The sequence below is a fragment of the Nannospalax galili genome, unplaced genomic scaffold (assembly GCF_000622305.1).
Source record: "Nannospalax galili isolate Female #2095 unplaced genomic scaffold, S.galili_v1.0 scaffold307, whole genome shotgun sequence".
Taxonomy (NCBI): Eukaryota; Metazoa; Chordata; class Mammalia; order Rodentia; family Spalacidae; genus Nannospalax; species Nannospalax galili.
The window spans coordinates 4,303,341-4,328,224 of NW_008359625.1; the positions used below are offsets into that span (position 1 = coordinate 4,303,341).

At 44.2% G+C, this 24,884-nt stretch overlaps 1 protein-coding gene across 1 annotated transcript in view; it reads right to left on the reverse strand.

Moving 5' to 3' along the window:
- Atp6v0a4 (ATPase H+ transporting V0 subunit a4) overlaps positions 1-24,884 on the reverse strand; it is a 70,109-nt gene that overhangs the window by 39,525 nt on the left and 5,700 nt on the right. Inside the window, exons 2-10 of the mRNA XM_017795682.2 lie at positions 17,242-17,375; positions 15,485-15,563; positions 15,133-15,227; positions 13,422-13,547; positions 12,290-12,384; positions 9,606-9,732; positions 5,903-5,985; positions 4,432-4,525; positions 873-1,085 (exon numbers count right to left, since the gene is read on the reverse strand). Of these exons, the coding sequence (XP_017651171.1) occupies positions 873-1,085; positions 4,432-4,525; positions 5,903-5,985; positions 9,606-9,732; positions 12,290-12,384; positions 13,422-13,547; positions 15,133-15,227; positions 15,485-15,563; positions 17,242-17,358 (1,029 nt within the window). The 5' untranslated portion in view covers positions 17,359-17,375. The remainder of the gene's footprint in view (positions 1-872; positions 1,086-4,431; positions 4,526-5,902; positions 5,986-9,605; positions 9,733-12,289; positions 12,385-13,421; positions 13,548-15,132; positions 15,228-15,484; positions 15,564-17,241; positions 17,376-24,884) is intronic.

A 24,884-nucleotide genomic window follows, 5' to 3' on the forward strand; every position in this document is an offset into this window, starting at 1 on the left:
TTTTTTTTGGTCTTTTTTTTAAAATGGGAGTCTCCCTGTTGCCCCAGCTGGCCTGGAACTCACTATGTAGACCAGGCTGGCCTCGATCTTACAGAGATCTGCCTGCTTCTACCTCCCAAGTACTGGGATTAAAGGTGTGCACCACCACGCCAGGTGATACATCTTTTTTTCTTTTTTAAAGGCACAGGAGCCTGGGGATATAGCTCAGTTGATAAGAGTGCTTGCCTACACAGGCCCTGGGTTTAATCCCTATTACCACATAAACAAGAGGTGGTAATTCGAAGGTCATTCTCAGTTACACTGTGAGTTTGAAGCCCAGCCTGAGCTACAGGAGACCCTGTCACAAGAAAAAAAAAAAAAAGACAAAACCTCAAAATAAAACAAACCAAAACAAATAAACAAGGTTGGAGAGATGGCTTAGCAGCTGAGAGTCCTGAATGTTGCAGAGGACCTGGGTTCAGTTCCCAGAACCCATATGGTATTCAACAACTGTTTGTAACTCCAGTTCCAGGGGATCCAATGCCTTCTGACCTCCACCAGCACTGCATGTACAAGGTGCATTCATACACATGCAGGCATAATTTTTTTTTTTTTTGTATTTTTGAGACAGAGTCTCCCCGTAGCCCCTGCTGGCTTGGAACTCCCTATGTTGACTAGGCTGCCCTTGAACTCACAGAGATCTGCCTGTCTCTGCCTCCCGAGTGCTGGGATTAAAGGCAAGCGCCACCATGCCTGGTTTATACACATAAAATTTAAAAAGAACTGAAGGTACAAAGACAGAGACAATCTCACCACCAAATCACTTGTGAGGGTCACAGGCCAACAACCTCAGAGACATGGGCTGAGGACTCCCAGCTCTACTTGCCACTCACCATGCCCTGCTCCAGCGCCTTCTTGATGCGCCCGGCATCTGCCACTGGGAACCAGATCTCAGCAATGACGCACTGCTGGGTGACATCAATGTTACACATGTTCAGGATGTGGTACACAGCCTTCATCTTCTGCACTTTGACGACCCAAGACTGCCAGTTGGCAGCTGCTTCCTGCAGCAGGCGCTGGCGGTGAGACTCCGTTTGGGTGATGACCTGGGGGGCAGAGGGTCAAGGGACATTTGTGGCAGAAGTTGATATGGTGGCAGGAATGGAAGTTCTTCTGTCATAGTGGCTTCCCCTGCCCTGGGCTCCTTCCCCTGCCTTGGAAGAAGCTCACCAGACTTTACCACTCATGACCAGTTTCTCTTTCCTAGGAGAAGTTAGACCTTTGAGGCAGAGACTGTATCTTCTTTTTCTTCTAAGTTCCTCCTAGTGTTATTGCTGTGGGTTGAACTGTTTGTCATATTGTGTTTTGTCCATGTCCCCCAGAAAGATTATGTTGAAGTTCTAAACTCTGGTGCCTGGATTCTGACATATTTGGAAATAGGGTCCATGCAGATGTCATCAAGATGAGGCAGTACTGAATTAGTGTGACCCTACATCCAATAGGACTGATATCCTTAAAAATATGGAGATCAGCTGGGTGTGGTGGTGCACACCTTTAATCCCAGCGCTTGGGAGGCAGAGGCAGGTAGGTCTGTGAGTTTGAGGCCAGCCTGGTCTATATAGCAAGTTCCAGGCCAGCTGGAGCCAAAGGGAGACCCTGACTCAAAAAAGACGAAAAAAAAAAAAAATCTGGAGATCAAGGCACACAGCACACTGTGACAGCTATGGCAGTGACAGGAATGATGCATCCACTAGCCAAGGACACCAAGTTGCCGGTGGCCACCAGATACCAGATGAGGCAGGAAACTCCCTCGGCATCTTTGACAGGAGTATAGCACTGAGGACACCTTGAACATGGACCTCTGGCCTCCAGAACTGTGTAAGATCAATGTCTGAAGTCAAGGATGGTGGCACACATCTTTAATCCCTGCACTTGGGAGACAGAGGCAGGTGGATCTCTGAGACATCAAGGCCAGTCAAGTCTACACAGGCCAGCTGCAGCTACAAAACAACAAGAAAGAATCTCTGCTATTTGAAGACATCCTGTTTGTGGTCATTTGTTAGAGCAGATCCAAGACTAATTAATACGCTAACCAAAATGCTCCCCATAATAACCCCTCTAATAAATGACAAGGGAGATCATGAATGGGTGATTTGGTCCTCATAAAATTAATCTAATGGACTAGATGTTATGCTTTTATGATAGAATATGGTAACGTTTTCCAGTAACCTTTACATATGGCTACAGCAGTATACTATAAAAAGACACATCATAAATGTGATAGCCAGAGATAGCCAGACCCGTGATAGCCAGAGGCCCGCATATATGTCTTGAAGGATCACTTAAGGACGTAGGCTGGATGTATTGGTGCACACCTTTGATTCCACCATTCTGGAGGCAGAACCAGATGGATTTCTGTGAATTCCAGGGACATGGCTCAGTGGGTAAAGATACTTGCCACCAAGCCTGACAACCTGAGCTCAATCTCTGCTACCCACATAGTGGAAAGAGAACCAACTTCTGCAAGATGTCCTCTGACCTCTATATCCGAGCTGTAACACATGTATGAGCACACACACACACACACACACACACACACACAATAGATGAATAAGTAAACAAGTAAATGTAATTTGAAAAAAAAAAGAACAAAAGGCCAGAGGTGGTGGCTCATGCCTTTAATCCAAACACTTGGCAGACAGAGACAGGCAAATCTCTCTAAGATGAAGGCCAGCCTGAGTTCTAGGCCAGCTGGGGCTACAGAGAGACTCTGTCTCAAAAAAAAAAAAAAAAAAAAAAAACAGTTTTTTAAAAGGAGAAAGACAGAAAAAAAAGGAAGGAAGACCTGTTGACAGGCTAGGACTGAGTGCTAGCATACAGAAACTCTGGGACTCCAGGAAAGTGGACTCCAGGAGAGACCCCTAAGGTCAGTTGGTCAGTTGGTGACTTGATCCCATGACTACACCTGTCGAATGTCACCTTCCTGCCTCACAACCTATCTCCTAAAATCGCTGCCAGAAGGAGTTACCAGACACCAGATGCAGTCTTAGACTCATCCTTGGCTACTACTGGACAGAACAAAAGAAGTGGCCACTGGAGAAGCTGGTCGACCAGAATGCACCACATCCCTGAACAGAACTCTCCAACTCACACAGCGCATAAACCCAATCAGCATCATTTCTTTCTGAAATGTATCATGGAGTATTTGGGAAAAAGGACTTCAAGGAGAACCACTTGAGGGAAACAGCTATCGTGACAGTGGCCAGAAAGAGAAAGTGAAGATTAAAGAAATTAAATACAAATTTCTGCGACAGTGAGAAGTGTCTGCTAGTCGAAGTCTTTTAAAACACACATATGCCAGATGTGATGGCATATGCTTGTGACTCCAGCACTTGGGAGGCTGACACAGGATGACTGACATGAATTCAAGGTCAGCCTGGATTATACAGCAAGTATTAGGCCAGGTAGGGATACATAGGAAGACCCTGTCTCAATCAATCAATCAACCAACCAACCAAGCAATTGACCTAATTTCTAAATCCACACACTCACACACTGAGGATCTAGAATTGTACTGGCCTATCACAAGCAGCTATGAGAATTTAAACTTAATAAACATTAAATAATGGAAGGGGGCTAGTGAGGTGGCTCAGATGGTAAAGTGCTTGCCTTGCAACCTGAGCTGAAGCCCCAGGCATAGTACTCCTTGCTTAAAATCCTAGTTAGAGAGTCAAGGACAGGAGGATCCCCAAGGTTCACTGGCCAGCCAGCCTACCCTAATTGGTGTGCTCCAGGGGAACCCAAAGACCTCTCAGTTCCTGAGGATAACATCTAAAGTTGCCCTCTGACCTCTACACATGCACACACACACACACACACACACACACACACACACACACACACAAGTTATAATAAAATAAAATTTATTTTTATTAAATAGTAATTCAAATTCAGTCCCTTAGTGTCACTAGCCATGTTTTAATAACTCAACAGCCACCTGTGGCTCATGACTACAGTCCTGGAGAAATGAAAGTGCTTACCAAGGAAATGAATTGGAGATGCACTAAACGCTGACCAGACTTACTGTTTCCACAGTAGTTGATCAGTTTAACAACTCAGTACAGGTCAAACTGGTTGTTCAACTCGGTTGGCTGGTTAGTTGGGTTGCAGACTCACCAGGTGGAAGGCTGGTCATAATGGGCTCCTTTCATCAGATTCGGGCAGCTGCCCTAAGGCTGACTAGGGCTGCGGTCCATTCTAAATCGAGAAGCACATGACTGACGTGCAGAACCATCACCCCAGCTCACTGAACACTGTTTTCTAATTGTGCAATCTGCCACAGCTACAACCAGAACTTCAGAGCCAACAGTCCAGCCAGGGCCTTGGGGACAGGACTCACAAGGAACAGGCAGAGAGGTCCCTATCAGCTCACTGTCTGAAGCCCTCACTTACAGTGATTAAGTCTTCTAGCCTCATGTTGACGTTGGCCAGCATCTCTTTGCGCTCGGCTGCAGGCTCTGGACAGGGGTAGATGGTGGCTCGAAACCTGTGTTTAACACATTTAGAAAGGTGGGTTGCTACAGGAAGGCTTTTCAAATCCCTATTTTAGGAAGCCCTCGTTGGCTGACTTGGCCAGCCCTTTCATAAAATAACTCTTCTTGCCACTTAGATAAGAAGTCACAACAGCTGGGCAAAGCGACTCATATCTGTAAACCCCCAGTACTCAGCAGGTTGTGGCAGGAGGATTACAAGTTTGAGACCAGCCTGGCTTGGAACATAGTGAATTCCAAGCCAGCTGGGCTGCAGAGTGAGACCCTGTCTAAAAACAAACAGAAATTGAGTCACAGTCGGGATTCCTTACACATCCCTCAGGCTAGGAACAGCATCTGTGGTTCTGTTGCATGAATGAGTTCCATTCAAACCACAACACTGGTGAGCTGTTATGGAAATAAGACTGAGGCTTGACTGTCTCTTCTCCCCTCCTGAGTCTTCATGTATAGTGTCCTTCTGTGTGAGTCAGTTCAGCTTCCAAGGAGTTGCTTGTAACGCTCTGCCAACAGGACACGGTGGTGTAGGCCTGTGATCCCAGCTACTCAAGAAAATGATGCAGGGGGATTATAGGTTCAAAGCCTGCCTTGTCTATATGGAAAGTTCAAGGCCAGCCTGGAAAATTTAGGGAGACTCTCAAAATAAAAGCTAAAAGGTGGGACTAGAGAGATGGCTCAAGGGTTAAGAGCGCTGGACGTTCTTGCAGAGGACCTGGATTTTGCTCCCAGCACCCACATGGTGCTGTAACTCTAGTTCCAGGGGATCTGATATATTCTTCTGGCTCAAAGGCATTGCATGCATGTGGTGCACTTGCATACATGCACATAAACTATAAATAAATAAATAAATAAATAAATAAATAAATAAATAAATAAATAAATAAAATATATCTCCCCCCCATAAATAAATAAATAAGATAAATAAATAAATAAATAAATAAATAAATAAATGAGATTGTTCTGCAAAGGCAGAAGCAGCTGAGCCATGAAGTTTGCTTACTCCCCCACCACCTCCCCTGAGTCCTGGGGATCAAACTCAGGGCCTTCTGCATATCAGACAATCACCCTACCACCACGATACAGTTCCCATCTGAGGTGTCTGCTCTAAAGCAGAAAATAAAAGTGGAAGAGAATGAACTGAAATGGGCCAGACCTCCACTTTTGTTACCTTTACAATTATTCACATTCTCCCTGTTCACTTTCTCACAACTGTTAAAGTCAGTTGCATCGCTAACATCATCTTGGATGAGCTTTAGACAGTTATTCTAAAACCCTAACGGATCTCAGAGGGCCCAGTCATGTGTATTTTGCACAGCACGGCTCTTCACCCACTCTGGACCCCAGTCACCAAAACAGACTCTGACAACCTCTCTCACCCGTCACAGATCTTCTTGATCTTCTGCCTGAGTTGTTCTCCTTGATAAAATATGATGAATATATTCTTTTTAATTTCTTCTTTCTGGAAAATCAGAACAAAAAAAATACTGGCTTTCCTTCCTCCCTCCCTTCCTCCTCCCCTTCTTGCTCCCTCTCTCCTTTCCTCCCTTCCTCCCTCCACCCCTCCCTCCTCCCTTTCCTCCTTCCTCCCTCCCTCTCTTCCTCCCTTCCGTCCCTTTCTCAGTACTGAGGACGGAACTCCTGCATAAGCACTGTGCCACTGTGCTCTGCCTCAGCAGAACACAAATTACCAAGTCTTGAAAGGCTCAACGTAACAGTTGCACTATTGCTACAGCAGTGGGATCACAGCTGGACTTTGAATTCTGCTCTCAGCCTTCCAGTGAAGAGACAGGCTCACTGACTGCAGCAGCTAGACCAGGGACCTGGGCTATTTCAAGGCTCAAAATGGCAGTAGCTAGCCAGGTCATTAGAAGTAACCATAAACATCTGCTTTTCACTCATAAGTCTGTGTTTGATACTTAACAAAAGGAAAGCTGTGACTAAGGTTTGATTCGCCTAGCTACTTAATCCTCCAAAAACACTGCTGAGGCAGGGCGTGGTAGTGCACGCCTTTAATTCCAGCACTCTGGAGGTAGAGGCAGGAGGATCTCTGTGAGTTCCAGGTCAGCAGGGGCTTCACAGTGAGACACTGTCTCAAATAACAATAACAATGAAGAAAAATCCCACTGCTTAAACTGTATTTTTCAGGCTAGGATGGAGCTCAGTGGAAAAATGCTTGCCTAGCTAGCTTGTGCAAAGCCCTAGCAGTGCAAAAAAAAAAAAAACCTTATTTATAGATAAACAAATATGAACTGAAACAGTATGGTCTTTCACTGTTTCATTTGAGGAGCTTTAAAAAAGTTACATCCAATGAACTCATCACCTACCACTCAGCATCCTGGAATCAGGAATCACCTCAGGGAGAAACCATTTGCCAAGCCCATTAAGTGTTATGAAAATGCTGCACGCCCTTTAAGTCAGCAATCTAAGCTTCCTTGGAGTCACATCATAGAACTAATTCATAAGAAATACAAATCCACATGCCTAATTCCAGTACTAGGGGAGACTGGGGCAGGAAGATCTTGAGTTCAAGGCCAGGCTGGGATACATAGCAAGTCATTGATGCAAAACAACAATCAAAAAATTCACATGTATAAAGATGTTCATTATACTATCTACATTTGGGGAAAATTTGGAAATAAAATGTCCAAAAGTAGATTATGTCACATCAATTCATTGGAAATATTGGGCAACTATTACATTAATATGAGAATAAATAATCTTTTTCGTGATTGCTCATGGGAATAGTTTGGGGGTATTTTGGGATTCCTGGAATTGCCTACTTTGCATTATTTCCAAATGTCCCTCCTCCCATGGAAGCTGCTTGGTCTTTCCTGGGTCTTTTAGGCCATCTAGTCTCTTGATCCATTGGAATCAGGGATCCATTCTGACTTCCTGATAGGCATTGGATAACCTCGGTCCTTCCTCAGACATTTCCTTCATAAATACTCTCTACCACTGTAACTACTATGTGTCAAAACATGATTATGAGGTGATGATTCAATGTCAAACTTTAAAATAACTTATGTAGGATGCCTCTTATGTAGGATGTCACTTGGGAGGTGGAGGCAGGAGAATCAGGAATTCAAACCTGTCTAGGCTACAGAGAGAGGCTGGGGCCAGCCTGGGCTACATGAGATAATCTTTTAAAAAAAAAAAGAAAAAAAAATAGGGCCAGAGAGATAACTCAACAGTTAAGAGCACAGGCTGCTCTTGCAAAGAACCTGGATTTGGTTCCCAGCACCCACATGGCCGCTAACAACTCCAGTTCCAGGGAATCTGATGCCCTCCACATGCATTGCATGCATGGGTACACTTACAGGTAAAATACTCATACACATAAAATAAAAATAAATAAATAGGGGCTTGAGAGATGGCTCAGCAGTTAAGAACTATGGCTGTTCTTGCAGAAGACCCAGATTCGAATCCCAGCACCCACATGGCAACTAACAACTGTCCGTAACTCCAGGTCCAGGGGATCTGACAGCCTCTTCTGTCCTCCGCAGGCATTGCACAACACAGGTGCACTTGCCTACATGCAGGCCATACACACATACACATAAAATAAAAATAAATAAAATTAAAAATAAGTAAACCAGAAAAACAAAAAACAAAATAAGTAACTAATAAAAAAGTCACAGGATTATGAAGGAAGTTTTCATATTATTACAAATGAAAAGGAAAATAATTTCCATGTAGAGAATCATATAAAATTATAACTGCTGCCAGGCATGGTGATGCATACTTTTAATCCCAGTAATTGGGAAGCAGAAGCAGGTGGATTGCTGCGAAATCAAAGCCAGCCTGGAATGGTCTACATAGTGAGTTCCAGGTCAGCTGGGGTTACACAATGAGAACCTGTCTCAAAAAAAATAAATAAATAAAATTAATTAATTAATTAATTGATTGATTAAAATAGACATTGGAGTGCTATAGAGTATGGTTTGTGTTTTTTATTTTTATTTTGTTTTTAACTATGAAGTTTTTTATCAAATGAAACTTTAATTTTTTTTTTTTTTTTTTTTTTTTTTTTTTTTTAAAAAAAAAAAAAAAAAAAAAAAAAAAAAGAGGACGATAAATCTTTCACTGTGATATATCAAAATAATCCTGAAACTCACTATGTAGACCAAGCTGGCCTTGAACTCACAGAGATCCACCTGCCTCTGCCTCCCGAGTGCTGGGATTAAAGGCATGTACCACCATGACCGGCGAAACTTTAATTTTTTTTAGCTTCTAATCTGTAAAAGATTGTAGACATTCAAAACTAAGCCAAGCTTCCTAGGATGAAAGAGCAGGTGGATTTAAACACTAATTGGAAGGGTGGAGGAAGCACCTAGCAGAATTAAGAGCAATAAATGTGCAGCCCTCAGGGAAGAGCCTTCTCTTTGGAAGCCTGTGGGCTGTAGGAAGCAAGCATCTCTCTCTTCAACATCAAGTAAGAGGTTGTAAGAACCGCAGGCCTTTGGGTTCTGCCCTGGCTGTACCCAGGTGACTTTGTGCTTCCTGGGCAAATGAAGAAACTGACCTAAATAGACTCTGGGTGCTTTGTGATTAAGACAGTGGCTGCCTGGTATGGCACTAATATACTAAGTTTCTAGGAACAAGATAGTCACACAGCTTGGAGGAATGAATCAATTGTGAGGTGTAAGTAGAATCAGTCCTTGAACGGTCCTTTTATATGTGTTAAACTTAAAAAGGGGAAAAAATGTGGGGCTGGAGAGATGGTTTGGTGCTTAAGCGCACTGACTGCTTTTGCAGAGGACCTGGGTTTGATAACCTTCCATAACTCCAGTTCCAGGGAATCCGATGCCCTCTTCTAGTCGCCATGGGCAATGCACATTTGTGGTACACCTACATGCAGTCAAAACACTCTTACACATAAAATAACTAAATTTTGTTTTTAAAAGCAAAAAAAGTGAAATGGAGAAAAAAGAAGAGGGAAGAAAAGAGGAGGAAGGGATGAGAAAGAGAACAGGAAAGGAAAAGAGAAAGGAAATAGATATTAGCTTGGTAGAACTACGGACTCCATGTTCTGAGAGGAGACTCGGAGCTAGTGCCCTTCGTGCACGCCCAGCTGCCCACCGTCACAGGATCCTCCAGGAGTGTGTCCATCTCGCTGAACTTCAGGTAGACATTTCCCCGGCAAACTCTCCACAGCAGCCTCTCAAAGGAAGCCATCCTTTCCCTGTTAATCACGCCGGCAGTGAACCTGGACAATTAGAAGGCCTGTGTGAGGGATGGTGGGCAGTCCTGGAAAGAGGACCATCCCATGCAGCTCCAGGGTAGGGGCCACAAAGCCACACATATCCCAACTCTAACTTGCCCAAGTCCCGTTGGGTCACATGTTTTCTTTGATATTTTGAGGTTTCCTTAGCCATCCCAATACTGTATATACTAAACTTTATGTATTTATTATGCAATATTATAGTCATTGGTTTCAATAAAAATATGATAAATTGACTATTATAGTGTGGTCTCTATGTTCAGCAATGTTTACCAAAGGTCTCTCTGCATTTTCACCAAAAAAAGAAACAAAAGAAAGGTAATATGTTAAGAGGGAAACACACTGATTTCTAGATGTGCTAGTTTGGTTTCCTGCTGCTGTGATAAAACACTGACCAAAAGCAACTTGGAGAGGAGGAAAGGGTTGTTTGGCTCACACCTCGCAGTCCATCACTGAGGGAAACTAAAGTAGGAACTCAAGACAAACCTGGGCAGGGACTGAAGCAGAGAACACAGACGAGGCTGCTTACTGGTTTACTCCCTCCTGCCTACTCTCAGCCTGCTCGCTCTCTCTCTCTCTCTCTCTCTCTCTCTCTCTCTCTCTCTCTCTGGTCTTTTTGAGACAGGGTCTCCCTGTAACCACAGCTGACCTGGAACTCACTATGTAGACCAGGCTGGCCCTCAAACTCACAGAGATCCACCTGCTTCTACCTCCTGAGTGCTGGGACTAAAGGCATGTACCACCACCCCAGGCCAAGCGTGCTTTCTTATACAACCAGGAATACCTACCCAGGGGTGGCACCACTCACAGTGGGCTGAGCTCTCCCATATCACTCAATAATCAAGAAAACGTTGGGGCTGGAGAGGTGGCTCAGCAGTTAAGGGCACTGGCTGCTCTTGCAGAGGACCCAAGTTTGGGTTCAGTTCCCAGTACCCACGTGATGGTTAACAACCATCTGTAACTCCAGTTACAGATCTGGTGGCTTCTTTTAACTTCTGTGGGCATTGCATAATATGAATGCACTTACATACATGCAGGTAAAACACTCATACACATTAATTACATAAATAAATAAATAAATAAATAACCAAATAATAAATAAAGTAGATAAATAAATAAAATAAATATTCCCTGGAACTAGAGCTATGGAAAGTTGCTAGCTACCATGTGGGTGCTGTGAATCAAACCCAGGTCCTCTGCAAGAGCAGCCAGTGCTCTCAGCCACTGAGCTATCTCTCCAGCCCTGAAAATTAAAATATTTTTAAAAAAGAAAAGAAAATGTCCCACAAACATGCCCACAGGCTAGTTTGATAGAGGAGATTCCTTAGTTGAGGTTCCTTCCTCCCAGGTGGCTCCAGTTTGTGTCAAGTTGACAAAAACCAACCAGCATGCTAGCTATCTCTATTTTTCCATCATATTGGTCCTTGGATTATTAATGACCCAAACTTCTCTCTTTTTTAAACAATGGGGGTTTTTAGACTTATTTTATTTTCGATTATGTGTATGTGTGTCTCTGTGTGAGTATATGTGAGTGTAGTGTCTTCAGAGGCTAGAAGAGGGTGATGAATCTTCTGGAGCTAGAGTTACAGGCAATTGTGAGCCACCCAACATGAGTGCTAGGAGTCAAATTTGGGTCCTCTGCAAGGACAGCAAATGTTCTTAATCACTGAGCAATCCTTCTAGTCCAACCCAAACTTCTCATTCAGCCTTCAAAATGTGTCTTTTATTGGTTTATTACATTAAAAGTTTGTCGATCCTGTATTACTTTCAGATCAAATTTCAAGAAACATTTTCTTTCCATTAATTCAATACATAGTGACTCAAATAGCAGGCCCACAAATAGCTACTGAATTTTTTAAAAAGTCAGGGACACCAGGCTTGGTAGTACATGCCTTTAATCTCAGCACTGGAGAGGTGGAAGCAGGAGGATCTCTGTGAGATTGAAGCCAGCTTGGTCTACATAGCCAGTTCCAGGCCAGCTGGGGATACAGGGAGACCCTGTCTCAGAAAGATCAAACAACAATAACAATAATATTCAGGGATCTCAAACTCACAATGTTTGGAACTGCTTTAACATCCATCAATATCACATAAACACTGAATGAAATCCCAATTTGAAATGTCACATATTTTCACTGCTCTTAAACTCTTAAAAAAGCAAAACAAAGGTCAAAAACAAAAACCTCAAACTCAAATTCCAAATGCATTTTCTCAAAGATAAGGGAGCAAAAAGGGAGTTATATGTAAATAATGAGCCTCACACTTTTCCCATGTGAGAGCAATACACACAAGTCCCTAACCTGGGAAATATAAGTACAACCATTAACAAGGGGCACACCCTCCCTCATCCCTGCCCACCTTGTAAAGTTAGCCCCTGGGTCTATTCTTGCACAGAAGCCTTGTATTCACAGGAAATAGTTCCATCCCAGTGGCTCTTTGTTCATTCCTTCATCAGTCAGGGAGATCTATAACATGCCTGGCATCAAGTCAAGGACTACCTTACTATCTACACCCAACTAATGGGAGACTAAGTTACACTGACCCCAACTTTCCAGTCATGAAAGCAGGCATGGGTCTTAACTCCAAGAGACCAGAAGTATCTTCAACAAAGAAATCTTCAGCCAAATTGGTTTCTGTCTGAAAGACAAATACCACCCATCATTAAATGCACTGATACTTTAAAAACAACCCTGCCCTCAAGGAGTGGTCTGGTTTTAATGAAGCTTTTCTTTTCTTTAAAGTTATTTTTATTTTATGAGTGTTATGGCTGCATGTATGTAAGTGCATTCATGTCATACAGTGCCTGCAGAGGACAGAAGAGGTTGTTGGATCCCCTGGAACTGGTGTTACGAAAGGTTGTTAGCCACCATGTGGGTGCTGGGATTCAAACCCGGTCCTCTGCAAGAGCAGTCAGTGCTCTTAACCACTGAGCCACCTCTCCAGCCCTGTTTAACAGAATTGGACAAATAGAGTTCCTCTTGTCAAAACAAAAATCTCCTCCCGGTATCTTCTTGCCCAAACCCTAAATCTGTTCTGACAACCCGTTCTGTCAGGCCATTTTAAACACATACTTTTTTTTTTTTTGGTCTTTTTGAGACAGGGTCTCCCTGTAGCCCCAGCTTTCCTGGACGCCCCTATGTAGACCAGGCTGGCCTTGAACTCACAGAGATCCGCCTGCCTCTGCCTCCAGAGTGCTGGGATTAAAGGTGTGTACCACCCCACTGGCGCTTTTTTTTTTTTTTATGTGTATGAGTGTTATGCCTGCATGTAAGTAAGTGCACCCATGTCGTGCAATGCCCACAGAGGACAGAAGGACAGAAGAGGCTGTTGGATCCTCTGGAACTGGAGTTACGGACAGTTGTTAGCTGCCATGTGGGTGCTGGGATTCAAACCTGGGTCTTCTGCAAGAACAGTCAGTGTTCTTAACCGCTGAGCCATCTCTCCAGCCCCTGAACACATACTTTTTAATGAGCACTATCATATTTTTGCCTTCAATTGAACTAGCACCACAGTTACTCCACCTAGAATACTCTCCCCTCACCAATGATCTGGCCATGGGACAAGAAACAGAGTGTTTTATTCACAGTCCAGACCAGGCAGTTTTCAAAATGTTAAGTTTGGAACTCAGAGGAAAAGATTCTTTAATAAATAGTCACCCTCCCTCCAAGAAATACCTCAAAAAAGTCCTGAGTTTTCTTCAGGAGATATTTGAGTTCTGTCAGTTCTAGAAAGCTCTTCTTCAAAGCCTGTTGGTTCTGGTTGGCTTCCTGTAATTCTCCTTCCAATTTTTCTAGAATGGTCTATGCAAGGGGAAAAAATTAAGGTAAGCCAGGCAAAAAGTACTGACATGTCTACTCTATATTAACCATAATCACTGACTAAAAATCAAAGAAGCATTTGGTGTATCATGACACAGCTGAAGGTGTCTGGCCCTTCCAACTACAAACTCGGTATTTTTGTAGAGTGTAGCTACAGGTGTCTGCAGTGCACTGTCACCATCTAATGCGGATCACGAAAAACACTCAGGGATGGAAGACGGCCTTGTGAGGCAGACACAGTGTCTTCCCCATATTTACAACCTTCAAACGGGAAGACGGTTTACACATGGAGAATTCATTCTGCCCTAAACACATTGTAATGATTGGTTGATATCTGTATCAACTCCAGACCACCGCTGGGTCTGTGGATCTGAAGAGCCAGGTACAAGTAAGAGGAAAAGGCCACAGAGAAAAGTGGTTACAAAAAGCAAGAAGGAAGAACCCAGCCAAGGAACAGCTTCTTTTCCCAAAGGAACACATAAAAAGGATAAAGCTGGTGGTAAAATCTGATGAGAAAAACCATCAGCAAAATCACATGGAGGTGGTGGTCATGTTTTATAGGATAATCTGAAAAAAAATTTTAGTTGTTGTTTTAGAATGGTCAAAGAGTTATAGATGGTTGTTAGCCACCATGTAGGTGCTGGGATTTGTGCCTGGGTCTTCTGCAAGAGCAACCAGTGCTCTTAACTGCTGAGCCATCTTTTCAGCCTCCTATTCTAAACATTTTTAAACCTGTTCAAGGAATGCTTATACCAAAAAGAGATTAAAAAATAAACATTAAGAAAGGAAGTTGGACTTTCTTTTTTCTACCATCTTGGCACCGGTGGAGGCCTGCTGGGAACAGGACTTCTAAAGGGCAAATATGTCTGGAAGTCTGTGGATCCCAGCACCCAATGGCAGTTAACCATCTGTAACTACAGTGCCAGGGACTCTGTCACCTTCTGACCACAAGGGCATTGCATGACACGGATGCACTTACACAAATGCAGGCAATACACTCATACACATAAAATAAAAATAATAAATAAAATATTAAAATAATAATAAAACATTTTTTTAAAAAGAAAGGATGTTGTTGACAATCTGCCCCTTGAAAAAAAGCTTCTTAACAGCAGACACAATTGAATATTTTAAACTAGGGATGGTGAAACTTGGAATTTGTATCCACAGTTGGAGAACAGTCAGTGAAACCAGTCAGCTCCTACTAAATGAGTTAGATCACCTTTTTTTTAAGCTGAAAAGAGCCAGTCTACTAATTGTTTTGCACCAGGCAGATAATTAGAAAGCATCCCATTACGCCAACATTGGCACATTCAGGGCACCATATAGATAACACTTCTCTGCCTATGAGAAACATGGAGGAAACCTCTCCTCAAACAGAACCGTGATAAGAAAGAAAAGCAGTGCTCTCCTAATCAACCTGGGAGAAGCCCTGGAAATTGTATCCTGGGATTTTCCTAAGGTAAGCAACCCTGAAAAGTAGCAACCCATCCACTTGCAAACCATGTAAAGGACCCATGATCTGTGTGACTGTTCTTCTCTAGGGGATGGTAAAGTGAACACTTACCTCCAGGGTGATCATTTCCCGGGGAAGAGGAGTCTCTGGGTCCTTCTCCGGCAGCTGGATTATAATCTCATTTTGCATCTCATCTTCTAAAAAGCCTGAAGGAGAGTACAGGTGATCCTGGGTTCTCAGAATTAAGTGGAGTCCCAGAGAACAGATGTCTTTGGGCCAGCTGGGCTATCTGAGCTGTCCTAACCCCTGCCCTAGTAGCTGGTCCCGACACCAACCTCCTGCACCCCCTGCTTCTAGAATCACCTTAGAAAGCAGTGAGTCATGCCAAGTAAGCATGGTGGGTAAAGTCTACGAACTATTTACCTCTTTGTTGGTTTAGACAGTAAGGGGGAAAGTGGCTTACGGAGGATTCTCTCCAGGGACTCACATCTTCGGACTTCATTTACAAATCTCCTCTGGAAGCTGTTCACATTTGCATTTAACTGTGTGGAGGGGGGAACCACAGGCTTACATTAGGGAGCAACAGCTGCCAGCATCTTGCCTCTGTATCATCTTTTTTTTTTTTCTGTCTTTTTGAGACAGGGTCTCTCTGTAGCCACAGCTGACCTGGAACTCACTATGTAGACCAGGCTGGCCTCAAACTCACAAGTGCTGGGATTAAAGGCATGCGCCACCACACCCGGCTTTGTATCATCTTTTTAATGCTGGAGACTGTTGCTGAGAATGTGTGAGAACTAGACAGCTCCCTACCTAAACCAGGTGCATTTCAGGCAAAACACATCTTGCTGTTCTTACACTCAATTTCTAAACACCTCAGCCCGAGTTCTCATACTTCTAAGAAACAAATTCTCCCACGTCTAAGGTTTCCTTGTCTCAGCCGCACTTATTATCCAAATGAGCCTGCCAACCCCCGTGGGATGAGGAATACGAGGGGGCTTCTAAAAGCCTCACAGGTCTATGCAAGGCACATCCTTGTCATCAACAGGAATTCAATCCTTCTGGGACTAACTCTCAGCTTAGCCCAAACAGGTTACAGAGGACTGGCCTCATGGCTCTTCCTGAGCTAGCAACTAAACATACAAAGAACAAGACAGTGGCTTCCCCTGGTCTGACAACTCAGAGGAGCTAACCTTTCTTTCTATCTTTCTTTCTTTTTCTTTCTTTCTTTCTTTCTTTCTTTCTTTCTTTCTATCTTTCTTTCTTTTTCTTTCTTTCTTTCTTTCTTTCTTTCTATCTTTCTTTCTTTTTCTTTCTTTCTTTCTTTCTTTCTTTCTTTTCCTTCTTTCTTTCTTTCCTCTCTCTCTCTCTCTCTCTCTCTCTCTCTTTCTCTCTCTCTCTCCCTCCCTCCCTCCCTTCCTACACATTTTTTGGTCTTTTTGAGACAGGGTCTCCCTGTAGCTCCCGCTGGCCTGGCTGGCCTGGAACTCACTATGTAGACCAGGCCTGCCTCTGCCACCCAAGTGCTGAGACTAAAGGCGTGCACCACCATGCCAGGCAGTATTTATTTTTTAAAATAGAAGCCAAGTGTGGTGGCACACACCTTTAATTACAGCCCTGGAGAGGCAGAGGCAGGCAGATCTCTGTGAGATGGAGGCCAGCCTGGGGCTACAGGGAGTAGTGAATGTAGTGAACTTAGTGAGTTCCAGGCCAGCTGGGGCTACAGGGAGACTGTCTCAAAAAGACCAAAAAATAAAATAAAATAATAACAACAGTAACAAAATAAAATAAAATTGGAGCCGGGTGTAGTGGTGCACACCTTTGATCCCAGCACTCAGGAGGCAGAGGCAGGTGAATCTCTGTGAGTTCAAGGCCAGCCTGGTCTACATAGTGAGTTCCAGGTCAGCCAGGGCTACACAGTGAGCCCCTGTCCCAAAAAATAAAAATTAAGAAAACATAACCCACAGTTAATCACAGTTCTAATTCAGTGATTGTATTAAAGCTTTAACACATTCATGTGGCACACACCTTAGATCCCAGCACTGGAGGCAGAGGCAGGCCTGGTTTACATAGTGAGTTTCAGGCCCTGCCCCCCAAAAGAAACAAAAGCCACATTCCTATACATTTCTACAAAGGGAAAGTTTCTTTGACAACAAAGAAATGTGGAGAAATGTTATCTCCCGACCCCACTTTCCTCTTATCTGCAGAGTATGCAGTACCTACATCTTTGAACTGAACCAACCCAAGCTCTCCAAGCTCAGCTACGCAGCAGTAAGCAGCCTCCACCTGGAGGAACAGCTGGGAAAGACACATCTCCTCACTCCGAAACACAGACGCCATCTTGACCCAGCCTTAGACTGGAGGGGAAAAAAAAAGAGAGATTTAAGGCAATTAATTATGAAATTCTTAATGTGATTTCTTTTAATTACAATAAAAAAAATCAGGGATGGGGATAGAGCTTAATGGCAAAAGAACTGATAAAGCATGTATGAGATCCTAAGTAAAATCCTGTACCACACACGAAGAAGGAAGGAAGAAAGGGAGGGAGGGAGGGAGGGAGGGAGGGAGGAAGGAAGGAAGGAAGGAAGGAAGGAAGGAAGGAAGGAAGGAAGGAAGGAAGGAAGGAAGGAAGAAAGGGAGGGAGGGAGGAAAGGGAAGGGAAGGAAAGGGAAGGGAGAAAAAAAGCTGAGTTACGCCGGGCATGGTGGCACACATTTATAATCTGAGCAGCACTTGGGAGGTACAGTCAGAAGGATCAGAAGTTCAGTGTAATCTCCATATACACAGGGAGTTCAAGGCCAGTCTGAGCTACATGAGACTGTCTCAACTCCTCTCCCCCATAAAAATTCAAAATCTAAGGGTGCTAAGGATATGACTCTGGTAGAATGCTTGCTTAACATGCACAAAGCCCCTGGTTTAATCCCCAACACTAAAATTAATTAAATTTAAATTCATGTAAGTTCAAGAGTAACTCAAGGCATATAGCAAGAACTCATCTTAAAAAAGAACAAGTGTTGTAGCACATACATGGAATCCCAGAACTTGGATGGTGGAGATAGGAGGCCAGCATTAGCTACATAGTGAGTTCAAAGCCAGCTTGGGGGTCCTGAAGAGATGGCTTAGTGGTTAAGAGCACTTACTTCCTGCTTTTCCAGAGGACCTGTGTTCAAGTGACTTCCAACTACCTGTAACTCCAGCTCTTCTGGTCTCCATGGGCACCCACACACACATGGCATACACACACACACACACACACACACACACACACACACAGATATAAAAATAAATAAATAAATCTTTTTAAAAATGCGGGTGTAATGGCACATACATTTAATCCCAGCATTTGGAAGGCAGAGGTAAGTAGAGGCAGGCAGAGGCATGCAGATGTCTGTGAGTTCGAGGCCAGCCTGGTCTACATAAGGAGTTCCAGGTCAGTCAGAGTCACATAGTGGGACCTTGTCTTAAAAAAAACAAAAACAGCCGGGCGTGGTGGTGCACGCCTTTAATCCCAGCACTTGGGAGGCAGAGGCAGGCAGATCTTTGTGCATTCGAGGCCAGCCTGATCTACATAGTGAGTTCCAGGACAGCTGGGGCTACAGGGAGACCCTGTCGCAAAAAGACAGAAAAAAAAAAAAAAAAAAAAAAAAAAAAAAAACATGAAACAAAAACACCAGCTTGGACTACAAGAAACCCTGTCTCAAAACAAACAGCCTCTCGTGGTGGCACACACCTTTAATCCCTGGACTAGGGAGCCAGTGGCAGGTGGATCTCTGTGAGTTCAAGGCCAGCCTGGTCTACATAGTGAGTTCCAGGACAGCAAGGGCTACAGAGAGACCCTGTCTCAAAAAAAAAAGACACACAAAAAAAAAATTCTAAGCCAACAAGGATTAGTCCTGGTTTTAAATATTTAAGAATATAAACAAGCATAAGACAGCATTTCTCACTATCTGGTTCACCAAAAATTTAAAAATGATTAAAGGGGTTGGAGAAATGGCTCAGTGGTTAAGTCACTGGCTGCTCTTGCAGAGTACCAGGGTTCAATTCCCAGCATCCACATGGTGGCTAACACTCATCCCTAATTCCAGTTCCAGGGGAATCCGAAGCCCTCTCTGACCTTCTTGGGCATTGCACAACACGGATGCACTTGCAAACATGCAGGCAATACACTCATACACATAAAATAAAAATAATAAATTAAAAAATATATGATTAAAGAGCTAGGGTTATAGCTTAGTAGTGGAGCACTTGCCCAGTATGAGCAAGGCTCTGGGTTCCATCCCCAACACACACACACGCACACACACACACACACACACACAGACGCACGCATGCACACACACACACACACACACACACACAGACGCACGCACACAGACAAAGATGAATGATTACAGCCCTAGGTTGCAGAAGTTGAGAGAAAGCAGGTCCTCGCCTACACTCCTGGCTGAAATTCAGTCTATCTCTGTAGATATCTATAAACCATTATTTCATATTCATGATAAACCTGGATATGTGTGGAGAAATAAATGCACAAAGATGTTTCTTATGACACTAGAAATAATAATTATAGGAGATGGAGAGATGGCTCAGTGGTTAAGGGCACTGACTGCTCTTCCAGAGGACCCGGGTTCAGTTCCCAGTACCCACATGGTGGCTAACAACTATCTATAACTCCAGTTCCAGAGGATCCGATGGCTTCTTCTGACCTTTTCAGGACTTGCACAACACAGGTGTACTTACATTTATGTAGGCAATACATTCATACACATAAAGTAAAAATATTTTAAAACCACCAATAGCTGGGCATGGTGGTGCATGCCTTTAATCCCAGCACTTGAAAGGGAGAGGCAGGTGGATCTCTATGAGTTGGAGGCTAGCCTGGTCTACATAGTAAGTTCTAGGCCAACCAGGGCTATACAATGAAACCTTGTCTTGAACAAAACAAAAACCCCCATAAACCCATAACACAAAGCTGAAACTTAAGAACACCAATATGATGCCACAGGTGGAAAAGTCCACCCTGACCTTACATGATGGATCACAGCCACAACACAGGCACTCTGAACAAATGATGAAAATTTCCCTTGGACTATGTGTGTGTAATGAATTTTATATGTAGAGTTGTGTCCCATCCCCAAGATATTGTATTGCGTATGTGTATATGTTGCAAAATTTGAATCCAAAATAGTTTTGGCACCAAGCATTTTGCCTAAGGGATGCTCAAGCTGCATACAGCAGCCCACACTCAACAGGTGGGCTCTGCCCCCAGGTTTCACTGTGAAGCAGAGAGAGTAAGAACCAAGGCCTTGGCTCTCAAAGCTACTGTTTTCTACCCATGCAGTATAAGCAATAAGGAGCTTTACAGAAGCTCAGAGATAATGCATTCCAAACCATGTGCGAGGTTTGTGACTCAACATTTCCTCATCCCCAAAACCTTGAAGAGCCTGGTGAAATAGTTCGGTGGGAAAAGGTTCTTGCCACCTGGCCTGAGTCTCATCCTCAGACCCACAATGTGAAGGCAGAGAACAGACCCACACAGACTGTCTTCTGACCTCCATGCACAGGCTGGGGCATAAGCACACATACACTATGAGTAAATAAATGCAATAAATAAATAAATAAAAATAAATGAATCCCTTAATGCAGAGGGGTCAATGAATGCCCAAGTTTTCACCTGACAGATCATCAGGTTCAGAGGTCTGGCAGCCAACCCACCCGACCCACGAGGGCCTCCAACCCATTGGCAGTTGGGAACCACTTTCCTATCATCTGTCTCCCTCAGAGCCTAGAACTGTGTGTTGGATTTGCTTCCCCATCTCACCCCATGGCCCAAAGTCAGGAAACCCCCAAGGTATGTAGGTCCTGGACTTCAGTCCTAAAATCCCCATTATCCTTTCCCTCTGGCTGGGGTATAGACCCCGCCCCCCATTCTTGTCCCTATCCAACCCCCAGGGCCTTACTTCACAAAATATATCTGGACCCAACTCTAAGTCCTAAGATCAGGATGCTTCTACTTCATCATCCGCCAGGCTTAGACTCTCCCCTGGTTCCATCCATAAGGGGTCCCTTCCCCATCACCCTTCCTCCTAATTCAGTGACAAGTTTTCCCAGACTGGTACCCCTCCAAGTCTGGAGGATCTAGGGGGCTCATCTGTTCTAAAAATGCCCTCAACTACATTCCCAAATCTTCTTCTCTGACTGTGTACCTCTTTCCCAAACCTTCTCCCCCAAAACCCTTCCTTAGAACTCTTCTCCTGGACCTGTGGGGCCCAGACACCCCCACACAATCAGACACACTCATGAGAAAAAAAAGCCATGGTGCCCAGGGACTGGTTGACTTTAGAGTCTGTTGGAGCAGAGGGCAAGAAAGACATTCTCTAGGCTGATCACTAAACTGAAGTCCACGTGACAGCAAGCGGGCAAAGGGGACTGTCCAACGCACACATGAATGCTCCCACATGCACACACACACACACACACACACACACACGTTCCTCCAGAGGGCCCTCCTGCAGCTCCTCTAAACGGTCTCCCACCAAGTCAGCCTGGAACAACTACCACACTTCCAGCATGGATTCGCTTTATAATCTGTGGCATATATCTATTACCTGCCAAAGCCTGAGTCTATTTGTCATCCCATCAGGATAAAGTCTAAAGCCTTTAAGCTGTCTGAGAAAAGGACTGTGGATATGATCTCTGACTTCTCTCTCTTCATCTGCCTTCACACCTACCTTAGGGCCTTGGCTCATGCTGCCCCTTGGGTTTGGAACCTCAATTTTTCCTCTCCACCTTCCATCCAACATTCCATAGACTTCTGTCATCCCTCCACTTTTTCCATGAGCTTTCCTGACCACCCCACCACTCCCAGTAACCTAAGCCACCTCCTGTCAGCTGCCAGAATATCAGTCAATCATTTATAAGAGGTACCCCTGTATTGCCAGCAAAATCCTACTTAGCAATTCTCATTCTAGCATGGAGCCAGCTCAGTATTAACCACAAAGTGCTCAAAAATGATTCCTGATTTATTTATTTTCTTCACGCTCCAGAAGTACATGGGCCAAAATGAGTCAGAAGTTTTCTTACTCCTTTATCTGATGCATAAAACATGTGTTCACAGAATAAACATAAAACATCAGCTTTGTACAGACCAAAAAGCATGATAGGAAGACCCTTCTCACCTGAGTTTCCTCCAAGCTGTTTCAGGGTTGGGGGATCACTGCCCCAGTTCTTGAAGCACTAAGGGACAAGCAAAGGCAGCTCAGCAGCCAGCCAGTGTCCCAGGGCCCAGGTGACAGAGGCCACCCTGCCTGTCCCTGCTGCGGCGCACCCTCCCGGCTCCCTCTCCCTCACCCTGTAGCTCTCTGTTGTATCAACACAGCCTGCAGTGCATGAGCTCAAACCTGCCTCACCGGCCAGCCCGGCTCACCCCCGCCCCACCTGGCTCACCCCTGCCCCACCTGTGCAGGCCCTCTGCCATGACCTTGAGTCCCCACCAGCAAGCCAAGCATTGTTCTCTAAGGACGGTAACTTGCCCCTTGGTGAACTGAGGTGGGGACTAGGTTTCTAGGGGAGGTATAAGGGTGGGATAGACAGCAATCTTAGTTCTTAAACAAACTAAAACACTCCCCTAGTAAGAATGGGGCTGGGGTGTGGCTCAGTGGTAGAGTACCTGCCTAGCACATGGGAAGTCCTGGGTTTGATCCCAACTCCACACAAAAACAGAGTAGGAATGAAATAACATTAGGAAGTAATTTTGGAAAAGAAAATATCATATATACCATCATATTAAGTATTTGCCCAAACTCTGTATTTTCCAAATGTAGACAGATGAATCCTTAGAAAAACCAATGTCTGAAATATCAGCTTCTCATATGGTCTGAGAACTGGGGTGCCTGTTAAATGTACTCCCTGGATTCCCAAATGAGGGGTGAATTTTTGTTTTTCTTTTTCCTTTTTTTGTCATTGTTTTGGTTTGTTTTCATTTTGCTTCATTTTTGTTTTGAGACAGGGTCTCATGTATCCCAGGCTGGTCCTGAACTCATGATGTAGCAGACATAGAGCTTCTGATCCTCCTGTCTTTACCTCCCCAGTGCTGGGAATAGAGGTGTATAAAACCATCTCTGGTTTGTGTGGTGCTGGGGGGATTTGAACCTAGGGCTTCACGCTAAGCAGTGACTCTACTGAGCTATATTCCCAGCTCATTTTCAACTGAAACATTTTATTTATTTTTATTTTATGTGTATGAGTGTTTTGCCTGTATATATGTATGTGCACCATGTCTGCAGTGCTGTCAGGCCAGAAAAGAGCATGGGATCCCCTGGAACGGGAGTTATGGATGGTTGTTAGCTGCCGTGTAGGTGCTGGGAACCAAACCCAGGTCCTCTGCAGGAGAAACCAGTGCTCTTAACTGTTGAGTCATCTCTCCAGTCCCCTTCCCCCCCGCCCCCCCTTTTTATTATGGGAAGCATTTAAATGTCTTTCAGAGTAGAAAGACCAGCTCAAGGACCTTCCAGGTACATGTCACTCTACTTCAGCAACAGACTATTCCTCATCCTCCCCTGATTATTAATACTTTGGAGCTAATCCCATACACCATATTACTTTCAAAAAAATCAGTGCTGGGTGTGATGGCAAATACCTTTAATCCTAGTACTAGGGAGGCAGAAGCAGTGTGAGTCTGAGGTACACAGTGAGTTCCAGGCCAGCCAGGGCTACATAATGAGACCCTGTCTCAAAAGAAAAAACCAAACAGTATGCCATATATCTCAAAAAGATAAGGATTCTTATAAATACACACACACACACACACACACACACACACACACACACACGCACACACACACACACACAGAGTCATGATCACACCCAAAATTCATCAATAATTCCTACATACCAAATATTCTATTAGGGATTAAATTACCTTAGGATGTCTATGCTGGTTACTTTTTTTTTTAAAAAAAACAGGGCCTCACCATGTTGCCCTAGTTAACCTGGAGACATATCTTTGGGGACTGTCTTGGTTGTTAATTGGTATAGAAAGACCCAGCCCATTGTGGGCAGCACCATTCCCTAGGCAGGGACTCCTGAACTGTGTAAGACAGGAGAAACCCAGAGGAAAGCAAGCAAGCAAGAATGCATCTGTTTTCTTTCCTCTTGACTGTGGATGTGAGGTGACGAGCCACTTGAGTTCCTGCCTTGACTTCCCCAAAATGATGGACTGTAAGTTGGAATTGTGAGCCTAATAAACCCTTTCCTCCCCTACATTGCTTTTTGTCAATATATGTATCACAGCAACAGACACAAAACTAGAGGTGTCTGAGATTTGCATGTCCAGTGAGCCCATGAGTGATTCCCATGCAAAACCAAACTGGCACTATTACTTCTAAGAGCTGTAAAAATGAAATTTGGATTCTCCCCTCCCCCATATCCCTCTCCCTCTCCCTCCCTCCTTCCCTCCTCTTCCTCCATCTCTCTTCTTCCTCTCTCTTTCACTCTCCCTCCCCAAGTCCCCCAGTCAAGATACAGAAGGCCAGCACACCCACAAGACTCTAGCAGAACTACAGGCTACTACAGCTATCTGAAAGACAAGGTGTACACCTATGGCCCAATGATTCCTCTGTAAAGGTTGCTTTAAGAAAATTAAGGATGTAACTGCAGTAATGTCTATTAGAGCAACCATGTAACAGAAAACCAGCAATCTTTCATCCATTCTGTAAACCATTTCCAAGAGTCCCCAACATGCCTCTACTCTGGACTCTGAGGCAATAACTCAGAGAAGTGTCTCTGCCCCTCAGGAAACTTCTGTGCACCTGAAGGGGAGGGGAGGAAGGGGGAAGGGAGGGGGGAAGGAGAGGGAGGGGGAAGGG